Raw genomic sequence first — 14,991 nt, forward strand, 5'->3', positions numbered from 1 at the left:
GTTAAATTCTCTACCATATGTGAGATTAAAAACATGTATAAGATAATGAATGTTAAAAATTCTTTAGAAAGAGAGAAGTTTATAGGAGAAGAATAGGCCACTAAGTCATACTTTTCTCGCACACAAGAAATTTTAGGAGAGGGATAAGTGTAATTCATTAGAGCCTTATTCCTAGAAAAAGGGATATTAGAATGAGTAAAAGATAGAGTCTTATAAGAGGGATTAGAAATCTCTTGACGAGATTCATAAAGAGATTTGTTCATCACCAATATTTCTTTATGACGGGTATAATTGTTGAAAGATGTAGAAGATGATTTAATTAAGGTAAGGTCATCATCACTACTAAATATAGCATTCATATTGAGAGATGGTCTTTTACATGCTTTGGTGGGCTTAGAAGGATTATATCCAAGTCCAAATGAAGCTTCATGTGTTTTATGTTCTAAAGGAACTTTAATTCCTTGTTCATTTTCACCACAATCATTGCCATCATAGCCACTCTTAGCTTAAATGTTAAAACCAGGATCATAAAGGGATGCCAAATCAGAAAGAGATGGTTGCACCTCATAGGTCTCAATGCTATATGAATTAGAGGAAGGATTTGAAAAATTATGTAAATTAGAAGCAACCAAAAAGTGGTTACTTAGTTATTTAGACAAAGTTGATTGCTCTTTAGGTTCCTCCTTAGATTTCTCCTTCTTAGTCCTAGATCCTTTCCGAGATACTCTATACTCTCCTACAAAAGTAGGGTTAAAGTCTAGAGATCCCCAATTATCATTTGAGACCACTCCTTCAGGAGAAAAGATATCCTTAGGAGGAGATTCTGATTGAGTAGAAGAAACATGAGTACTAGAAGGAACAAGATCAATAAAGGAAATAGATGTATTTGAAGAAGTAGAAGGATTGGGAGAAGAATGTGAAGTAGTTGAACAAGAAGATCCAAATTTTAATGGTTCTTGAAGATTGGTATCAGCTAACAAGGTGCATGTCTTATTATTGTAAATGAATTTGACTTGCCTATGCAAAGTTGAGGGGACAACTTGCATACTAGGAATCCATGGTCTCCCTAATAGAAGGTTATATGTGAAATTACCAGGCATGACATGAATAGGTGTAGGTAAAGTAACTGGATGTATCTTAAAAGGAAAGGTTATGACACCTAAACATTGTTTAGCAACATTATCAAAGCCTCAAATAGAAATAGAAGCAGGTTCGATGACATAATGATCCACATTAATCTTATCCAATAAGTCCACACCACAAACATTAAGGCCAAACCCATTATCCACAATGGTTCATCTTATAGCACTATCATTGATAATAACCACAATCATAAGGGGATCATATTGATGTTGGATTTCATGAGAAGGTAACTCATCTTGTGTGAATACAATTTGAGCTTTAGGTTTGTTTGTAGGATCGATCAAAGAAGCCATGTTATTAGGTGTCACTGCAGGTGGGACATTTAAGTTTTTCAAAGCATCTTGTAACATCCCATGATAAGTAGGTGAAGTTTGAACCAAATCCCAAATAGAAATCTTGGGAGGAGTAAATTTAAGTTGTTCAATGAGATCATACTCCTTACTAAGAGTTTGTGATATATGAGGTGCTTGTGGAAGAGTAGGTTGAGAGGGAGGAAGTAAAGTTGGGATAACTAGAGGAGGACTAGGTTTCCTATTGTTTCTTGTGTTGTAAGTATGAGCAACCGTATGATAACTATCTTTAGTGATTTTCTTAGCATACTTATAAGGACTCTTAGTAGGATAACCTCCTTGCACAATAATAATAGGTTCTTAGGAGTGCAAAAAGAATCATTAGAATAACCACCTTGAACCACTAAGATAGGCTTACATTGAGAACTTTGAGAAGGACAAGCACCTTGAACTGTGAAGAGGGTTTTATTAGGTGTTTCATTAACATGTATCAAATTAATTGAAGATGGTTTAGGAATATCAAAGGTGTCCTTATGAATTTTAGGAGAAGAATAGACAAGATTGTTGGAAGAATTAAATTTTTTTATCATGGATAAGATCAAATTTAGGAGGTAGACTAGGAGTAGGCATTGATGTTTTAGAAGGAATAGTATTAATAGGAAAGGTCATATCATCCTTTATCATCAAAGGATCTACATGGGGAATAGACTCTCTAGGAGAAGGATCAACATTACTGCCTAAAGTTTCACCTTTGAGAGGGAGATCTTTGAAAGGGATGTTAACAATCTCTTCTTGACGTAAGGTATCCATATGAGTAGAACCTAGTTGGGGAGAAGGAGATGCCTTACCTTTAGAGGAAAAATGATTAAGATTAATGGAAGGTGAGATTCTATCAAGAGATTTACTCTCATAGGGTAAAGAATAATCAACACCTTCTTCTAATGGTTCATCCAAAATAGTGAGGTCATTAAAAAAAGTATTAGAAATATCTTGCACAAAGATGTCCTTATTGTTATTGCCAATTTTAGGAGAAGGTATAACATTGTTCATTAATTATTCGTCCTTAGGAGGGAGAGAATCACTACATGTGTTTAAATCATCCTCTTGCCTCAAAATATGTTCAATAGGATCCTTAGGAGAGAGAGCATTAAGGAAATTGATTATGATTTCTTCTTTTTCTAAGGCATCTTTATGGGTAAGACAAGCTTCGGGGCAAGGCGAAACATTTTTCATTAATGCATCATCTCTAGTGGGAATTTTGTTGAAGTCAAAAGAGGAAATGCCATCGCTAGGAAAAATAGGGACAATACCATGTTCTTGCACAAAATTATCCTCATGAGGGGAGTATTCTTTAGGAGGGAGATGAACATCCTTTTTAAAGACTCATGCTTAGGAAGGAGATCTTTGAAAGAAATGCTCATAACCTCTTGTTGCACTAACATGCCCCCATTGGTAAGACCAAATTTAGGAGAAGATAAGTCAATGTCCATCAATACCTTTTCACTTAGAGAGGTATCATGTAAAGAAGGTAAAGTAACAGTAAGAAAGGTGTTTATGATATGATCCTCTTCCCCTAAGATAGCTAGATGGGGAGGGCACATTTTAGGAGAATTGTCAAGATAACTCTTCAAATCTCCATCCTTAGAGCATGGGAGAGTTTTGAAGGGGTTGGTAAAAACTCTTTTAGGCACTAAAATGTTGTCATAGATAGGAGGAAGTTCTTTAAGAGATGGAAAAATTGAAGCAAGGGACACTAGCCCATTATCATATTTATGAAATGAATGCATCATGACAACAATTTTCCTCTTTCAAATGAACAAATTTGCAAAGTAGAAGGAAATGTTCAATTTTAACCAATGAAAGAACTCTAAATGTTCATTTAGAAAATAAAATTTATGAGTGAAATGTGTTCCTAAATCAGATCTGAAATTAATGATCCAAATTAAGCTATCCACAAGTTCAATTTTGAATTGAAAAATTAGGGTTTTAACAAAATTTTCCTCTAAATCTTTGAAATTTTCAAGGAATTGAAACTTGTAATTGTAAATTTAAATTTGCAATAGAAAAAAAACTCAGATTTGTAAATAAGAATTGAAGAAGATTGGATTCACATCGGGTTCACCAAAATATGGAGGGGAAAAAGCGAGATTGGGTGACTAGGACCTAATTCCACTTTTGCCACTTGACATTGGGAATATGAAAGAGCCTAGGGAGATAGATAACTTTGTCTACTTCTTATGAGAAAGAAAGAGACAAGGATTATCTTAGGGTTTCTATTCCTCTTGTTGTATGTGATGAGAAAAATAGGGTTTGATTGATGAACTAGACTAGGAGATAAATAATGAAGCACATATGAACTAAAATTGCACAAACTTGCAGGTTTGGAAGTGAGATACTGAAAGCAGAGAAGGTGGAGGAATTTGAATGTGTATTTGATGCCTGAAAATGAGCCAAACTGACCAGGACTAGGGCACCATGCTCCTGTCCTTGAGAATCTAACAGAAAGTTGCAACTAAAGGGTTGAAATCCTAAGATTCTGAGCTTGCACCCTGTCAAAAATCACTGAATTTGAAGGGGACCATGGTGCCATGCCCCTATCTTGGGTAGGACCAAGGTGCCACACCCCTATCCTTGATGAATTTGGGGCATTATGAAGTTTTTAGGGTGTCCTTGTGTCTTCTTCTGATTTGAAACTCCTTCGGGGTAGCTGTACCTGCACTGTAGCTAAAAAGAGAGGGTTTGGGTAGCTATATAGGGTTTTTCCTTAGTAAAACCCATATGTTGGTGATTTTTACCTTCATAAATAGTCAATTTGTATAGTAAAATAGTGTGTGCACGAATCTTGTGTGTGTGCAAGACCCTAGAATGAATGCAAGCAATCTAGAGCAACCCTAAAGAGTAAACCCTAAATGCTTGTAATTGACAAAGTAAATGCCCTAAATCAATGATGTAAAGTGATCTAAATCATAAATATAAATATGCAAATTTATGTAAAGAAGGTCATACAAAGGCATGAAAACATACACAACCCCTAAGGGAGGGGTACAAGCCAATTGTCAGTCGATGATCTCCTTTTATTCTTCAATGTCTTCAAGGCTCCTAATTGATGATGACTGCTTGATGAATACTTGATGAATGCTGGTGAATATTGTTGAATGTTATTGAAGAATCCACATAATCTTCTCGTTCACTACATAGAAGGCTCCTTGTGCTCGCTCCAACATCTTTTTCCTTATATCTTAGTTCTTAATTCCCTTCAAATGAAGAAAGAGAGCTCTTATGTATGAAACCCTAGATTTTAATTTCGACTTTAGGCCCACCTAGTATTTGAATTTCTCGTCAATCTTTTGGGGTTAATAATTATAATATCATAGAATTATGCTCCTAAAATTTTGGGAAAAATGTCAGGGACCGCGTGCAAAGTGCACATGGTCCGACCAACTTTTCATCAAATTTTTAAGGCCTTTAGATATGATGATATTAGAGTGAATCCCAATGTTATAGCTGATTTTGAGATGCAAAATCGGGCCTTAAAGGTTGAAATAAGACATAATTAGGGTTTATGATTTAATGATTTACTGGAGGAATAAAATAAAAAGGGGCATCCTTAGGGTAAAGGGCCCAATTTTATGATATGTGAAGAGGTGAAATATGACTTTAAACTAAATTTAATTAATTAATTAAACACTTAAAGGGAAATTACAATGCAAGATGCAAACACACTAAGGCGGGTGCTAAACTAAGCTTAGAATTGTACCACCCTAGAAAGGGTGTACAATTTATGAGGCTACAAGAACCTCAACCGGATTCTCTAGCTTCTGACTCTCTATATTATTCTACCCCTGCTTCTTACCAGCACACTATCTTGGCTTACTTCTCTCTTTCTTCTTCAATTTTGACTTATTTCTGCCACAAGACTTCATCTGGTTCACTATCATAGCCATACTGTCATTCGGTTCCATCTTTCTATTAGACTTATCTATCAAATCCTTCTGCAAACTCATGTTGCCTTCCGGTATAACTACTACAACCAGTTTCTTAGCACTACAACTCTTGTCAAGACTCATATTCTTCACTTCCTTCTCTTTGTCCTTCAAAGAAGCTAATGTGAACTTCTACCCATCCTTCTCAATAGTGATTAGGCTTCTTCTACAGTCATAAATGGCTCTTCTATCAAATTACCAAGGTCTTCGCAACAAGACATGACAAGCACTCATATACAAAACATCACACAAGACCTTGTCCCTAAAAGGTCTAATATTAAAACTCACCAAACACTACTCTTTTACCTCCAACTTCTGATAATCTTGTAACCAAATTACCTTGTAAGGACAAGGATGATCAAGCCTCTTCAATCCAAGTTTCTCTACCATCTACTCAAATACCAAATTATCAATACTCCCAGTATCCACAATAACCTTGCAACACTTACCACCTGATTTGGACATAGTCTAGAAAAGACTCCTTCTCTCAGTACAACTGGTATCTTCACTACTTTGCTCGACCAGGACTCTTCTAAACATAAGGGACTCTCCTTGCTTTGGTGTGCACTCAATTCTGGTAATTTCTCCTTTCAGTTCCTCCTTAACCATACTTCTTGCCATTCCTTGCTTACATTCATAAAATCTATTCGGTTTCTCCACACTTGAAACATTTTCTGAGAAAGTCTTTGCTGCTTCTACCTCTACCTTTTCTCTTATCTGGCTCTTTACGCCACTTAGGTTTTGATTCATCTTCCACAACCGGTTTCTCTATACTATCACTCATCTGTTCTTCGTATTTATCCTTTCCTCTAAGGTTATTTTGTTGTCTTCTTCTCACCTTCTCCTCAACCTTCAAAGCATACCGATAAGCTTCTTCAACTATAGAGATCCTCAACATAGTCATCTCATCTTGAATGTTAAATGCAAGTCCATTTATATACCTCACCACCTTTTCTCTATCCATCTCTCTATGTCTAGATCTGATCATCACCTTGTAGAATTCCTTGGTATATTCTTTCACACTCATGTTCCTTTGCTTCAGGTTCTACAACTTCTTGAATAATTCCAACTCATAGTCTCCCGGTATGAACATAGCCTTCAATCTTGAAACCATCTATCTCCATCGGGTGATATTCAATACACCATTCTCTACTCCGTCCCTCTGCAATTCCTTCCACCACAAGGCAACATGCCCCTTCAACTTAGTTTGTACCAATTGAACTCTTTGTGGGTCCTTAATATCTTCAAACTCAAAGTAGTCTTCCACCTCTCTGATCCAATCAATCAGATCCTCTGGGTTTAGCATTCCAGAAAATTTTGAAACCTCCACTTTATGAACTTTACTCACTTGTGCCACTAATCTCAGGAATCTGTCCTCTCTTTCATCTTCCGATCTCTCAGCTTCCTCTACCTCAAGCTCTTCATCAGCTTCTTCATACTCATCCTCATATTTCGGATTCCTCCACAAACTAGCTAATGCATTCTTGATCTCATTCCTCATATCATTCTTGAAATCCTCCATCATTTGCTTTACCCTTCAGGGGTTCATAGTGAACCACCTCAACTTGATGATTTGACTACCGATTCCAGTTGCCTCTCGATGATCTACCAGATTGACCTGCAACTTGCCTCCAATCGGCGATCTGTCCGCCCAAAGGGATGCCTCAAGGTTCATAACCTCCATCAATAGGTTCACAACCCGCTATGATACCACTTGATGCAACCATGATTGGTGGATCCTCAATGAGGACTAATCGGCTCATGCAGCAAGAGTAACACAATGGAAGCAATAAGAAAGTATAGAAAGAATACAAATTTAGATCATATTATCATCATAGAATATCTGTTAACCAACCGGTTATCATCATACATTCATAACAAAACATCCGGTTACATGTCGGCTAACATGCCAGATTACAGCCTTACGGGATTCTCAAAGTCATCCGAATTGTTGATCATGTATCTAAATTACATCTTCATCGAGTATCTTACGCTTTCCTGCAAATGATCACATAAAACCATATATATACCCTCTGGAACATATTTAGGTTAGCCACAAAATATTATATTCACCAATGCAAGAAAATGAAACGTGTAAATAGGTCAGCCCTAAGAATGAAACAAATTCCTCCGAAAAATAGCAACCAAGAAGTGCAAATCACTAGGAAGGTCGACCACATGCCAAAGAACATTGGACAAGACCCCAAATAGATCCACATGCCAAGAAACTGCTCCTAAAATGAAGGAAAACCAACTAGTAAGGTCAAGAACTGTCTTGGAACCCAAAAACAGTCAAACTGAGAGTGATATCTAGCAGGAAAAGAATCCGAATGAATTGGGAATATGGAATTAAGCACATGAACCAGCCTGGAAACCAAAAATATGATCTACAATAAAAAGCAAGCCACCACCAGAACATACCAGTAGGAATGCAAAGAAATTCACATTGAACTTAAACAAAAAGGAAATATTTTTGGTTGATGCAAGATTACTCATAGATCGGGGATTCTCGTGCATCAAGGGATCATATCTTAGGAAGGATTGGAAGTTGACCATGACCTATAGGTGACATCTATTAGCAATTTTCAAATCTAGATCAATTTTTTGAGAAATTTAATTAATTCTCCTTAAACAAGTTTTAAGTCACATGCACTAGTAGACATTGGTATTATATAGGATGTCCTATACCATCAAACAATATCTTAATATTATTATTTTTCTTAATGTGTTTTCACAATGTTCAATGGGTTTTCCCTTTCCACATAATGACACTTGCTTCCTCATGCCATTAAAGTGTGCAACTTAAAAATTGATGTAAACTTTGGTAATACCATCAACCTCAACTTTATAAACTTTGTTAGAGCCTCCAACATGAAGAAAATTCAAGATCTGTCAATGTTTTTAGTACCTTCCTAGATATTGTGAAATGTGTATTAGAAACAACTTATTTATCTTTTCTAATAACACTCTCAAGGGCTTTGCTAACTATACAATGATGCAACCAAATCATTTTGTGATTTGTTAGTTGTTTAAGTCTCCTTTTTTTTGAAGCATGTGTGCAAATAATGAAGACTAATGTTTGTGCTAATGATTTGATGTTTTCAGAGTATTTGAGTTATGGTCAATATGTTTTATTTTTTGTTAGTTGATATTTAAAATTTGAAAGCTTTGAAGACTAATGTTTGTGATAATTATTTGATGCTTTCATTGTATTTGAATTATGATTAATATATTTTTTTTTAGTTGATATTTAAAATTTGAAAGCTTGTAAGTATTTATATTTATTAACTTTATTTTTTAGAATTTCTAGTCTTTTTTTAGAACATTTGTCAATTTAAAAAAAAAGTATATTATAAATTTTACGCACAACATTTCAAGGTAGAGACTTTCATAAAGATTTTATCTTTCTACACACTTATTATAACATATTTAGTCAAACAATTATAATTTTTGTCTCACTATTCAAAATTTTAATTGTTTTAGGAATTTGAAAGCTGGTCTGGAGCTCTACATAGTGGATCAAATCATCCTTGTAGAATTTGCAACAATAATTTGGTACATTTTTTTGAAGGCCATGATTTACATTGGAATTTTTATTACTTGTAAAATTTAGTGTACAAATTTATTTTTCATAGTTTAAATCAGTTAAAAATTACAATGAACTTAAATATACTATTTATTAGCACTTTAGAATAGCTTTTTATATTGGCTATTCACAATTAAAATTAAGCTTAAAGTTAAACATCACAGTTTGATTTGGGGCTTAAAATTTGTGTGTCTTTTGATGTTGATTTGACAAAAAAGATAGAAAACTTTAAAAAACTAAAGAGTAATAATAAAATTTAATAAATCCAAAAAAAGAAAAAGAAAAAGAATGTTCAAAACCAAATCATGAATCCGCATCCAACCTTAACAAAGCTAAAAGAAATAATGAATAGTAAACAAAACACTATAAGCTTAATAGATCAAATTTATTCTTAAATTTAGTCAATAATGGTGATGATGATGATAGTTTTGTTGATAAAAATGAGTATGCTCCTTTTGATCCTAGCGATGATAACATTATTATGGAACAAGATGAGCTCTCACCATCCTTTCATGATAACATTTTAAGAAAATATACAAAAAACATTCCATCCTTTCACCCATCTTCTACATATCATCCTAAGATCAATAGTGACAATGGAGAAACTATTCTAGGACAAGCCCTCAATACTAATCCATGTTTAAATTTAAAATCATTAAGAAGAAAAAACAAGCCTTATCCTTGCATGAAAATCATTCTTTACCTAATATTCCATAAACCTATAAATTAGCAAATCCCAATTTATCTAAACAATATATTAAATACAACATTTCTGAATTACTGGAAAGGATCATAATTTGCATAGGAATGATAGCAATATAGATTCTTGCAAAATCCTCAATAAAAAGTTTTAAAATTTAAAAGCATAAAATATATTTGGATCCATAAACCTTGAAGTCCAAAACCCAAAATCCCAAAATACATTTGGATCATTAAGGTCGAAAGCATACAATTTATACTTTTAAAAACCTTGAATTTCATATAATTTTTATTATGTTAGCAGGGAGAAGGCCCTGCACCTATGAAACAACAAAATCACAAAGCAGTAACAAAACCCTGACCCCAAAGAGCCAATCAAAGAGACAAAATCAACCTTTGAAAAAAAGTCAAATATAACCTTGTTCCTGTATCTAAACCTACTAATTGTAACTAACCATCATCTACCTATCATAATACCAGTATGCCAAGTATCATCAAAATTAAACATAGTAGCAATATTCAACATCAAAATAAAGTCTAGATTAAGAGGCACTCAGGCTCATCATCTTATAAACATAATTAAAGATCATATGTTGAAAATCCAACATCATTTTATTAAAGATTCAAAGATCTAAAATCTACCATCTAATCCAAATAAAATCTAATTACAAAATTTAGCCTGGTATGTGGAGTTATTGGTCATGATTTTCCTTACTTTCATAACAATTAATCATGTCTTCACAATCCCAACCTTTTGTCCAACAATTTTCACAACCAATTATGTTAACCAATTATTTTTATGACCATAATCCATCCTTCATTCAACTAACCTCCTACACCATTTTCCTTGGTAACATCCTCAAGATACAAGGGCTTCATTGGATATGCAATATTATATCACATGTGTTCATATTGGGGGATTTAATATCCCAAAAATCAAAGATAATATATTGCCTATCTGGTTAAAATAGAGGGTTTTTAATTCAGTCTATGAAAAAATACAATATTTGGTGAAAAATAGGAGGGTTTTTAATTTAGGTTGTGTATTGGGATGTGGTAAGGAAAAAGGAGTTTAAGGAAATATTTTTTGAAATACGGCGATTCTTTAGTATTCCATGAATGCACGTGATATAACCCAAGTTCACTAAGTGAAGCCCCTATGCCTCAAGAATATGGGCCATGATGGTATCATGGTTATGGTAGAAGCAATGTTAACAATCAATAATGTTTAGAATAATAGTCATAAAAATATTTCAATAAATGGTCAACATGAAGCTATTCTCAAATAAATGATATTAGTAGTATATTAAGAAAAATATAGTCAATTGTAGTTATTAACATATAGTGGAAATCATGCATTTCAAACATCTTTTGTAGGAGTAGTTTGGAGAAAGTTTTTTTTTTTGAAAAATCAACAAAATAGAAAAATGCAAAGAAAGTTCTGTAAAATTTTTTCCAGTAGTGTCTTGGGAAAGTACTATGATTGAAACTTAGCAAAGAAGGATTATGTGTTAATTAGATAGATATGTGTTCCTTACATGTGAGAGCAAGTTGTCTCATCTTACTCTATTCATATTATACTAATCCATTCTTTCTTCCTACTTTTGACCTTAATAAGGGCATGGTAAAAATGTTAACTCATGCTTTGGACACTTCTTTTCACAATATAACATTGAATGAGTAGCATAACTATATTGGTGGAATGCTATTCCTACATAATTTAGTCTTTGGATATCACATTCTAAATCCTTTATAGATCGTGCATCTATTCCATTATCTGTTTTGAATCTGTCCATAGTTCCATATAGTCTACAATCAATCCTTTCTTGTATAAATGGCTTTCCCTTGTCATTGGTTATAATGTTAAGAAAACCCAACTTTTTAGAAATAAAAGCATTGTACTATCCAAAGAACATTTTATCCTAACACATCCAATCTATTGAAATATAAGAAAATAACATCCCTTAGAGCATTGAAATGAAGTAGAAACAAAAAAATGTGTGAAATATAAATCTACTCTCTCTTAGAACATATCAATGAAATAGAAACATCAAAAAAATATCTCACCAAGAAGCCTAGTACCCATGCAAAAGAATCCATGTTCTTTATTTCTAATTTTAATACAAACCTCAATCATCCCTAAATAAATTCACATCATTATTAGGATATATCATTCTCAATCCTTAATTTGTTCCTAGGACACGCCACTCCTACATAAAAATTGCTATCATAATCATCAATCAATATTTCACTTTTAGATTGAATAGGATAAAATCTAGTTTGTTCTTTTAGATTTTCATATTTTTTTTTCTTGAGAATCTTTTGAGTTTGGTTTACATTTATTTTTGTTCTTTAGGAATCTTTCAACAACAAGCATAATGTGATATTCCATATCATGGTTTTATGTGTCAATTTTTTTTTATGACTACTTTTCCCATTGAGTCAATCTTGTACCACATAGCAAAAATATCATCATGGTCTTCCATATAATGGTATATCTCTTTATATTCTATACATGGCATCAAAGTGTTTTATAATCATAATTCAAACCATGTACCATAAATATCATTTGTCTTCACCAAACTTCTCTTTTCTTAGTCAATTCCATCCTCCTATCCAAATCTATTCTATCATCTTATCCCTATCCACTTAGTCCTTTTTATATATTTTGAGAGTACCCTTTTGTTTCTCATACCTAACTATCCTCTTGATGGAGCGTCCTTAAATTTGTCCTAAACTCCCAAGGCTTGGGGTATGTTCCCATTTTCCCACTAGGTGCCTATATATACTTTCTTTTAAACACTATTATTTAACAATGCCATTTCAAAGATGGGAAAAAGTAAGAAATCTATTTTCAGCCATCTCCTAATGGTCTATCCTATTTTTAATCCATTCCGATTTCCCTTTCATTTCCCATGGATCCAATAAAGAAATATCTCCAAATATTCTCTTTTTTATTAAATAATCAAAAATCATTATTTATTTATTTATATTTTAATTAATATAATATTCATTATCTATAGGGGATGACCCCACAACGCAGGGGTTAGCTGCGAGCCTCCTACATGGGAGGTCTTGGGTTCAAGTTTGCTCAAGCCTCATGTATCCCACACAGAGGAAATGGAGAGATAAGGTGATGATGCTTGGGCATGGAAGATAGGACGACAAAAGGAGATACAAGGGTGTTAATGCTGAACAAATATGAGGATACCCCATTTTCTTCTCTTTAATCTCAACTATTAATTGAGATTGAATCCCCATTATTCACATTCCTCTCATTAATTCTATAAATCAACCTCTTCATCATTCATTTATAAATATATTTGAAAGATCGATTTGTAGGTACATACTATCTATTTAAATATCTACATTCTATATAAAATCATATACATGTATTATATCAAGTTTAAGCACTGATTTTGTTTTACATTTTATGTTTGTTTTCTTTTCATTGTTTAGATTAGATAAGCTCAAGAAAGGCCCAATCCCATAACAAACAACAGTGCAAACAAAAAGCTAAGGCTGGGGTCCCATGGGAGGGGCTTGGGCTCTATTTTTAAGGAAGAAATGGTCCCATGAGCAAATTTTTTTTCCTCTAGGGGATTAATTGGAATCTTTCCCCCAAAAAAGGAAGCCCCTACTTTTTAGGAAGTAGGAAAAAAAAGGGTGGGGCTAGAAATTGCTCCGCTAGCTTAGGAACTTTGTTTGCCACTTGTCAATAATATGCACATTCCATTTCCCACCAAAATCAAATGAAGAGGGAAAATGATATTTATTTAATTAATTTTACCTTTTTTTGTACTCAAACTTCCTTAAATTTAGTAGTTCAAATTTTTAAGCTGGTTGCATAACAAAACCCATGAGACCGCCATGTTTAAATTTTTCCTAAAAATTCTCAGCTGCCCCAGCTCTATTTTTAAGAAAGCCCCCTCCATGAGACCCCACCCTAAGAAACGATGGCCTAAATGATAGTAAAACAAGTATCATGACAGGTAAGGCTACGAAAAAGAAAACTAATAGAAACATGCTTTTGACTGGGGCAAAACTGAAAGAAACGCTTGAAACCAAGAAAATAACTAAACTACTACAACTTCTCAAGCCAATTTGAATCAAATCTTGACCTAGGGCCTTCGAAAAGACTCAAAAGGAGCACCGAAGATATTTTCAAATTTTCTCTTGACCTTACAATAGGATCCTTTCTTTTCCTCTCAGAAATGATTTGCAGTAGCCTCTTATCTGCATGGAGCTACTCAACTTTTACTTGAATTTGAGGACACTCCGCATCGAGCATGCCCTCATCAAAAAGCATAGCTGCATGAATTTCTTGGCAGACCAAAGAGAAAATCCTAGCTCTGTATAGTTGGAACAATCTCGAGGATTCGTAATGGAGCTCTTGCTCCTTTGACATTGTTTGGCAACTGAGAATCAATTTAAACCGAGACACAAAATCTAGCATAAAAGAAAACTAGATCTAGATTTGGTGACATTGTCCAAGAAAATAAACTAACCAATGGTTCCAACTATGCCGTGAATAATAGAGTCATCCGAGAATCTCAGGTTGAGGTCTATGAGGTAAACCCAAATGGGAAAGAAATTCAACTTCGAAGAATCAAAACCATCAACACATCTCTTTAAAGAAAGTTGTCACGTAGAAACCATGGACCTCCCTGAAGAACTCTAGAGCAATCATTGTTAAATTGAAAAGAGAAAAAGAGGAAACCATTCATCATGGCCTTAAGACGGAGATAAGGAACCAGCCAGAGAGTAGAAGCCCAGTTGTATGTGAAACCAATGTTAGGCACGTAGCAATAAATTCTCCCTATGAGGATAGAATCCATGTCTATAGAGGCTTTGTCTATCCACTCATCAAGTACACTAAGAGCAACTGACACCGCAGTTGGAGAAGGAAACCTCTTATTGATGTCTCCTCTTGAACAAGGGGATGAGCCAACTGCAAGCTGCCCAATAGCAACAGCCAGACTAGGAGACATCAAATTCACAGCTTTCATCGCTGGCTTCAAAATCAACCTGACTCACATCACCAGGACGAGGACGTTTAAGAGAGCTGCAACTGTGAAAAGTGGGCATGGATGAAGAATTATCATCCAACTTGCATAAATCGAAACCAATGCCTTGCAGGCCCAGATTTGGAGCAGCAAGAGGCACAACAAGTGGGGAACCACTTAGCTGATTGGAAGGGGATGGCTTAAACAGCACACACTAAGCGTTGAGCACTTATGGCATGTTCCTATGCGGCTGCTTAGCTTATTGTGGCTAGCAGCGGCTGCTC

At 34.4% G+C, this 14,991-nt stretch overlaps 1 protein-coding gene across 1 annotated transcript in view; it reads left to right on the top strand.

Moving 5' to 3' along the window:
- Positions 1-14,991, top strand: part of LOC131034767 (disease resistance protein RPV1) — a 73,086-nt gene that overhangs the window by 51,762 nt on the left and 6,333 nt on the right. Inside the window, exon 6 of the mRNA XM_059221675.1 lies at positions 8,900-8,971. Coding sequence (XP_059077658.1) covers positions 8,900-8,971 — 72 coding nt within the window. The remainder of the gene's footprint in view (positions 1-8,899; positions 8,972-14,991) is intronic.

The sequence above is a fragment of the Cryptomeria japonica genome, chromosome 5 (genome assembly GCF_030272615.1).
Source record: "Cryptomeria japonica chromosome 5, Sugi_1.0, whole genome shotgun sequence".
NCBI lineage: Eukaryota > Viridiplantae > Streptophyta > Pinopsida > Cupressales > Cupressaceae > Cryptomeria > Cryptomeria japonica.